The sequence below is a fragment of the Oculina patagonica genome, chromosome 9 (assembly GCF_052425735.1).
Source record: "Oculina patagonica isolate OP01 chromosome 9, crgOcupat, whole genome shotgun sequence".
In the NCBI taxonomy this organism is placed as follows: Eukaryota; Metazoa; Cnidaria; class Anthozoa; order Scleractinia; family Oculinidae; genus Oculina; species Oculina patagonica.
Genome location: NC_135766.1, coordinates 18,041,273 through 18,050,331, shown reverse-complemented (window position 1 = coordinate 18,050,331; position 9,059 = coordinate 18,041,273). Strand labels below are relative to the sequence as shown.

The window sequence follows — 9,059 nt, the reverse complement described above, 5'->3', positions numbered from 1 at the left end:
GGACAAAAAAAATTCTGAGTCCCCGACGGGAATCGAACCCAAGGCCTCCCAGATACCGGTTGGGCGCTCTTACCAACTGAGCTGCGAGAGACTCGTGGTGAGCTGGGCTATCGCAGCTCAGTTGGTTAGAGCGCCCAACCGGTATCTGGGAGGCCATGGGTTGGATTCCCATCGGGAAATCAGAATTTTTCTTTGTCCCATGCTCGTGTCATTGTTGAAAAATGAATCTTCATTACAATCGGAGGGAAACAAAATCAATTAACCCCTCTCTGGCTTGCTGGTATAATGGAGGATAATGCCCTTGGCTGAAAGACAGTCCTCAAAATTTTACTGTTTCCCTCGAGGTTTATTTCCTAATTGCGCGCGCTGTTTATTCATCGAGCGCGTGATTATTCCACCGTTCAATTCTCGTTACTAAGCATAACGCATGCCGCATTTTGACTGCGCGCGCTGTAGAAGTGAAACGACACAGAACATAAACTGCCTTTAACGAACTCGGAAAGATCAAAGCCAGCCGTGTAGCAACATAATATATACAACCAGCATCGTAAACTGAATCTAAGAACGAACTCATTTCTAAGGCGGTCGTCCAAAACTTTGGTCGGTAAAGTCGTTTTTATTGGTTTAATCAGGAGCGAGTGAATGCAACGAAACTCAGAAATCATGAATGTCAGGATTTTTGAAGAACGCACAACTCGATCAAAGTCTCCCAAACGATACAGTTTGAATAGGAAGACCAAAGAAAAAGAGAGGTGAGTCTGTATGATAAAAATTCTGCGATTGTTATATAATAATTGTAGCGAAAGTAGTTTGAGTAGTAGTCGTGTTTTTTCGTAGATATTTGAATTGCTTCTCTTATGTTTCAAACATTTCCCGAAATTATACCGGCGCCCGAAAGTATCGCCGATCGTTGCTTTCGACAAGTTAGAAATAAACATTTTGCACTTGCTATTTCAGATGGACTGGGTACTTACTTTCGGGTAACTTAAACGCATACTCTGATATGTGAACGGATTGAACTACTTAAATTAAACCGAAAATGTTTTAAATGCGAATTTCGATGAATCGTTTGCGTTTGCTGGCCGACGAATTAATCGCAGCGTGTAAATTTGCTTGGAACAAATTAGGCCGACAAATCGTAACGTGTAAACTGGCCTTTTTTGAATTGCGAGGATAAAAATCTGTGGCACTGCAACAGATTTTTAAAAATAGGGCCGATTTTTAATTGCGCACTCATTTTCCTATCAAATAGTGCCGACAAATCATATTAATTTACTTCGCTCTATTCCAAAAGGAAACAACTCGCTGACTTCGTTGAAGTCGAGAAGCCGTCCTCGTCCTTCTCTTTCCGTCAGAATGCAGCAAGCGACAGATGCGGGGAGGAGCTGTCATCCCATGAAGCTCGGAAAATAGACTGCAGTAGAGTGGAAAATGGAAAATCAGCCTCAGAAGTTGCAGTTAGCCGCGATAATAAAGTCTGTAAGTACTACTGTTTAAAAGGACTATGTCACGGATTTTACAAGATTTTTTAACAGCCAAAATTTATATTTGTGTCGCAGGAAACCTAAAAATAATAGTCCATTTGTATTAAAAATTGCCATATTAGAGCACTGAAACTATTTACGAGCCTCTTTGGTTGCAGATCACGGCTCGGATGGAAACGGATTGCAACTTGAAAAAGTAACGCTTACTTTTTCAAGTTGTTTCCACGCGTCTTCAAAAAATCGATATTTATAGCCTTAGCTTGATTTCTATCCGGAAATTAAAGTTATATGTTCCTTTAGATGTTCAAAGATAATGTTTTTATGGGTTAAGTACCTAATTTCAGAACAGTTTAGACCAAAAATCTGCGAATTTTCCTTTGACATAGCTCCCTCTCTCTCTTTTAATTCGCTTTCTCCGAGTAAACAGACGACTTTTTGTATAGACTACAACCTTTGACATAAATAGTTTGGAAGGTTGTAAAAATAACCCGATTAATTTAGCGAAACTGTTTTTGCTCGTAACTCGCCGAGCACAATCGGGACAGGCCAAATCGTGCTTTTATTAAATCGTGTTTTTATTACAAGAACTAGTCATTTACATGAAAACCATTAGAAAACTACCAGATTTAGAACGGGAAGAGAGACATTTTTTTTAAAAAAAATATAGCTTTGTAGCGTTTTTTACAACTAAATAATGAACAAAGTAATTTTGGGTAAAATTTCAGTAACCATTGTAGCCACTAATTAGGGACCGGTCATTATTTATCGCCTGGGGAGGAGTGGAGGATTTTGGAATAAACATGGTGAAATTTAGGTGATCCTCCCCTTTAAACGTTATTCCATGAAGTGATCCCCCCTCATTACTATTGATAACTTTCGTGATCCCCCCCCCTCTCGATGTCTTTGCACCCATTGCATATTCAGTTACCGGTTATGGAGCCCTGACAAAAATATCTTCTGCCAAACCAACACTCCATGAAATTGAAGATTTTTTGTAACAGCATAGCCAACAGATTAACGACTTTGTGTTTCGTTGCAAGTTATCTGGGTTCAGGAACTAGCTGCTTGAACACTGAACAGCAAATGCGATGGGCGCTAATTAAACATGCTAAACATAGATCTCGAGGAGCCGTCAAACAAAGCGAATAGTTTTCCTAAAGAGTGAGAAATACGGAGTGTACCAAAACATTAATAAGTTCATTTCAGGCATAATAAAGAGTTGCACTCGAAGAGGATAAGTTCGCCTATTTAGTACCCGAAACCTGAGAACCCTGTACCCGGAACCTCAGTCCGCTACTATAGGTTTACAAGAGCTGGACCAATCTCTAGGAGAGGTGACAAATGCAGTTTTTAATTATTATCAGGTCTAAATATTAAAAAAGAAAAAAAAAAACATGAAAATTCTCTATTTTTGCGAAGGTTAAGAGAAACGTTCATCCGGGACATCACAAATGTCAAAATGCTTTATCTCCGAAATTAGGAACTGAATCGATACTAAAATTGCACTAAGGTTATTTCTTTTTATACCATAACCGAGAGAATTCTCGCGAATGTCAAAATGGTTTTAGAGACCAACTTTTAGAGACCATAGAAATGACACCATAAAATGTCCAAAACATTGCAGTGAAACCACTCGCCTATCGGCTCGTGGTTCCACTTGAGTTTTGAACATTTTCTGACGTCATTTCTATGGTCTATAAGAATGTAGACCATGGAAAAATGTGGTCGATTTGTTAATTGTCTAGACTGTGTCAAAGGGATAGACCAAACGCACGCAACATATCCCAACATTGTTGCGCACAGCATGTTGCCATCGTTTGGCCACCCTGTTGCATGTTGCAACATGTTGGATGATCAAGTTTGAAAATGGTCAAATGTTTCTCCCAACTTCTCGCAACATTTTTGGATGTTGCATGACGTTGTACTCGATTGGCCATGTTCGCGCAACATTGTCGAGCCGGAGCGTGCGCACAAATTCGGTTTGCGCCATCCAACATGTTGCAGCATATTGCGCTATGCTGCGTTCAAATGTAGCGTCCGTTTGGCCGGCCAGCACCTTCACAACATCTCGCAACAAGACCCAACAATGTTGCGATATGTTGCGTTGAAACGTTGCGTCCGTTTGGCCGGGCTAAAAAGTTTTTAAAATTCCTTCTCTAATTTCAACATTTTTATATTGTATTATTAAGTATAAAAATAAGCGAAAATAAGCCACGACGTTTCGAACTCATCTTGAGTTCATTATCAAGTAGATATGAGTAAAATAACGGTCGAGTTAAGTTTAAATGCTTTTAATTCGCGAGAGAAAACCAGCACTAAACACGCAGGCGGACTCGATACGTGCGAAAGTATTTACCTAATTAAATACCGCACTAACTAACACTGTGAACGCTATTGACCGCGAAACACTGCTTTTAAAATATTCTTATTTATTACACGACTAAGGCGGTCCGAGGGCCAATAACTAAATCAGCCAATCAGATTACTTTATTTCCGGTCCCGCGAGGGCCGATATTTTCCAAGTATCGGACCGGGTGTTGTCCCAGATGATCCCGCGCTAATTCCCGCGCGATTTAGCGCAAGATTTTTTGCAAGATTTTTTTTTTGTAAAATTTTTTCGGAGTTTTTATTGCTTTGAAAATGAAATGACCTTAAACACAGAAATAATCTAACTCCTTTAGCGCACGTAAAAGTTTTGCCGCACATTGTTTTCCACGACATCTACCGGGTAGCAATTCTCAATACACAAAGTTTCCAGTCGTGTAATAAATCTCTTATTAACCAAGCTTGCTCGGGACCGTACTGGGCGAATATTGGCCCTCGGTCTTTTTTGTACGGACCTCGCTGCGCTCGATCCATACTGTCAAGACCTCGGGCCAATATTCGCCCAGTACGGCCCTCGCGCGTGGTTAATAAGATATATATACTCTATCACCTCTATTTGCATTTAAACTTAACTCGACCGTTATTTTACTCATATCTACTTGATAATGAACTCAAGATGAGTTCGAAACGTCGTGGATTATTTTCGCTTATTTTTATACTTAATTGTATATCGAAATGTTCTCTCATTAGAATTTTATATTGTACTTACTTTTATTGTCCCAAGGACCCTATGGATACCAGCCTCGTTGCTGAATGTGCTACCCTGTTTGACTATTAACCTTGGCATTTATTAGCCTATTTGGACATTGAAAATATAGATCAACAGTTTATTTTTGTTTTGTTTTAGGTTTCAGTTCTCCAGTTAGAGAAAAGAAAAAAAGTCGACCACTTTGTCCACCCAATGACACCACAACAAAAACCTCGGCTCCAGTCTCCCGGCAGCCTGGCGTCCCTACAGGCCCCATGGTGCCTTGCAGCCCTGGTGACTTTAGAAGCATTGCAAATCAGTTGAAAAACAACTCTCCAAGAAAATCTGGAAACCCATTCTACGCTCAAGTCCCGTACACAAATTGTAACCCTAGCTATGGCCAACACTATGGAAACTTTCAAGGCATGCAGGGTCTGCAATCCCCCAGTCCTTTACACAATGGATTTGGCGAAATGAGCTCGAGTCATCCGGCTATGATTCGAAACATCCCCCAAGAAAACACTTTCGTGCGGTCTTACGTGACGCCTAATGAAAGTGCAGGCTTCCATGTTGGTCCGATCAGTACGCAAAGAAACAGCGAAGCTTACAACGCTTTCACAGCTTATGGCAATCCATTTGGAATCTTCTGGAGCCGACAGAATTAAACTAGATGATCAATATACGATCAAGAAGGCTTTACATAGAGAACTGACTTCTTGAAATGCTCCAGCCCTATGAAAAGCGCTCTAAAACTCATACACATATATTTGCTATGCGCGGTTCGATACGATGTCGCTTTATCATGCTTGAACTTCTGAAAGTAGACCTAGTTATCATCATTTTCATTATTTGGTAGCAAAAGAAACCAAAACTACTTCGTATTTGACAAGAAAACAGAAGGCATATTTTCATCCGGAGTGGTTATTTTGACTAAGTATATTTTAACTATTTTTTTTACTTTTTACTTTCGTATAATAAGGGATTTTTCATTACGTTCATTACATATCATATGCTTTCTAATTATGATCCCGGCCAGCTAATGTGTTCAACGATACCAAAGCGAAGAAATTTGTTTTGTAATATAATAACAATGATACATTAAAATCTTACTAACAAATAAAAATCCGTAGTTTTGTTAAGTAAACTACTATTTCTTTTTTAAGTGCTATATTAATTAACAATCGTTTTATGCTTCAGCGTGCACTGTTGATTTATGATGCATGCGGGATGTTTGGAGAGCACAAAAAGCGTAAACAACTCTAGGGGGTGGTGGAAGAAATCGGCTTTTCTTTGAAGGCATAGCGGTGCCGGGCAACGGTGCGAGTCTGTGTCAGCAAGCCGTTGCTAAGAAAGACGACACCTAAAGTTTTTGTTTTTCTCAGAAAGATTAAAATGTCAATGACTGCATGCGTGTGAAATGCGAATAGTGGCAGTTTTTGTCTTTGATGTTTCACGCCGCTGAGATGTTTTTTTGCATTTTCAGCCAGATTTCTTACCTGATATTTCACGTCTTTTAGAATGGTTTGGCGTCGTGGAATAACAAGCAAAAAATGTGTCACAGTTGACATTTAGAAACCAAAAAATGGTAAATCATTTCAGAATCATTGGAGTTATTTTAATTAGTATAATTCGCAAGCCTTACTTTTGCCAGAATGGACACCGTTATCATTGTTGTTATCAGTCTGGCAAACTTCAAAGGAGCAAGCAAAATGCAAATAGCTTTTGTGTTTTGTGCGCGGTCAAGACCAAAACATGCGAACCATACAATGACCTTTGTCAAACTATTCACTATGCCCTTAGCAACCATTCGATAGTTACTGCGCACACTAGGTTGCTTGGCACTGCTTTGCCGCAATTTTGAGTCGTAGAAGAAAGGAATTTTCTTCCCCCTTTTACTATGTAATATACCTCGCAATAACCGCGCGTCACTCTTAACAATTCCAACAGCTTTTACGTTTTACAATGTTTATTACTCCTGCTTTTTCGTACTACAAAAATTAACAGTGGAAAAACAAGGGAAATTAAGGGAAATGTCTACAAACAAGTTTTACTTTAAATCAGGCACGTGCGATAAATATTGCTTGTAAGTCGGATAAATATGGATAAATATGAGTTGAAATGGATATATGCTTTGCCTTTTACCAAACATTTACAGAAAACCGTAAAAACTGTCTACATACTTCTTTATAGCAGGGATACTAGATAAATACAAAAATTGTCCTAAGACAATTCTAAATACAGCACGCACAATTAATAATATCAATGAATATAAGCGCACATAAGCCTTTTGGGAACCTCCCGGGGGCCCATCTTCCCTTCTTCCCCCAGAAAGTTCCCTTGTGTTACCTTGTTCCCTGAAAGTAGTACTTTGTTGATTTCTGTGATCCATTTTTGTTACAATATCGATGCAGAAGCACAGCATTTGTTGCCGTGTTCCTAGCTTAATTTCCTCTTATTCTCTTCTTCCCAATTACTTTATGGCTATGTTCTCTTGTTCCTGAAACAACAGCCTGTGTTCCCAGCTTTTTTTCCTTTTGTTCTCGTTTTCCTAATTATTTTATGGCCATGTTCTCTGAAACCCCTGGGTGGCCCCGTTTTTTGCTTAATTTCCTGCCAATACACCAAAAATAGCAAGCATGATCACAAATATTTGCTTGTTTACTTATTCTTTTCAAAAATAAGTAAACAAGTATTAGTGTCTATGATTAATATATATGATTTAAGTTGAATATATATTTCCCTTCAGTTTACGTGGCGAGGTCAATAATGATGCTAGGAAATAACATATGAAGGGACGGATTGATTGTTATGTTTTTCAGTCCTGCTCTTCCATTGTACCAAACGTTACACCAAACTAAACGAATCATCTACAAATATTTTTTTACAGCGGGAACCAATGATTGATATTTCTCTAAAACTGGATAAATATAGATGTAGTAAATATGTATGCTTTGCTTTAAGGCCCTGCAAAACAAGGAAACATGTTTTTATAACTGTTTCCTCGCTGCTTTCCGTATGGCAAAACTGGGAAACATACGCGCGCTAAGAATGTTTCTGGAAACATGTTTCCTCGTTTGCCAGGCCTTTACAGAGAACCTACAAAATTGTCTACCAGTATTATTCTACAGCAGGCAAAGGAAATACACTCGAAACCGTTTTTTAGCTTACGGACACCACCCTATCATGGACCCCTTAGTTCGAAGCACACCAAAATTCATATAAACTCTATCTCTGTAATATGGACACCTCCATTATACAGACGCTCTTCCCTTTGGTGTTCGTATTAAAGAAGTTCGACTGTACTATCGAAAATGAAAAGTAATAGTACATATACCTTTTAAAATGCAAACCTAAATCCAAACGGATCCATTTGTCTGTTTTGCTTGTCCATCCCTTACAAGTGACGTGACTTTTTTTTTAGAAGCGATAAATATAGCTATAACAAGTCAACTTATTGTTTTTTAACCCTAGACCTCTAACAAAACCTTAAGTAAATATGTGCGACTGTCTAGCTTCTAATTCCTTTATAGTAGGCACAGGAGATAAATGTGACAAATGGCTTGAGACATTTTACATCAGTTTGCCACCCCTTTGAGTTTTTTTTCGGAAATTTTGAAAAGAGGATTTACTCTATAATGCTAAAACTCTCAGTAGCTCGGACATCTTGATTCGGAGTCCAGCGCAGTAGCTATTAGGCCACTGCGCCTTCGGCATCGTGTAGAGTAAGTCCTTTCTACTCAGTGCAAAATTATTTCTCTGCGCATTAAAAGAACGAAAACCCTAGCGGGGTCTATCCACCCCCTATCCCCTTGTACCATGGTGGTGGTATGAATTTGCTTGTACGTCCAAGGGTTAAATTACATCAGGAATGAATCAAGAAGAAAAACCAATCGCGTAAATAACAAATATTTTTATGAAGAAAAGAAAAGAATTGCCCTGAGCGGGATCTGAACCGCCTTCCCCCTGAACCCTGGTAGGTTGTGATGATAAGAGCGGTTTTCACTTGAGTGTCGAAAGTAAATTGCTTTTGCTTTGGTTTTGCATTACTACGCTTAGTGATTAGCTTAACAATCTCGCGCCACTTTCTCAGCCAATCAGAACTACAACCAAAACCAATCGTGACTCGCTCGCGCACGTTTTCCCGCGCTTCGTGCCAGCTACATGTATTCGCTTCGAGTTTTAATTGGTTCACTGGATTGTCTGTGTTCTTTGTGATTGGTCAGAGTAATTACTTTGGTTTTGGTTTTACGACACTCAATTGAAAACTGCTCTATTACATAACAACCAAGCTGGTAACGCAATTATTTTAGATGGTGAGTACGCCGTACGTGAGAATCCCGGGATTTTTTCTCGGGTGAGATATCGATGGGAAAGCCTTAAATCCCTCCATAGCCTGAAACTTAAGGATCGATATATATGGTGATTCACAGGCAAATAACCAACTGAGGCATAAGCTAATCGGGAGGGTCAAATTAATGAGATAGACTTATTTTATTAACAGC

At 39.2% G+C, this 9,059-nt stretch overlaps 1 protein-coding gene across 1 annotated transcript; it reads left to right on the top strand.

Moving 5' to 3' along the window:
- Window positions 1-474: 474 nt before the first annotated feature.
- Window positions 475-5,678, top strand: LOC144666413 (uncharacterized). The gene is made up of 3 exons (XM_078527845.1): window positions 475-752; window positions 1,295-1,479; window positions 4,717-5,678. The coding sequence occupies exons 1-3, from the start codon at window positions 643-645 to the stop codon at window positions 5,220-5,222; spliced, it is 801 nt and encodes a 266-aa protein (XP_078383971.1). The 5' UTR covers window positions 475-642; the 3' UTR covers window positions 5,223-5,678.
- The last annotated feature ends 3,381 nt before the right edge of the window (window positions 5,679-9,059 follow it).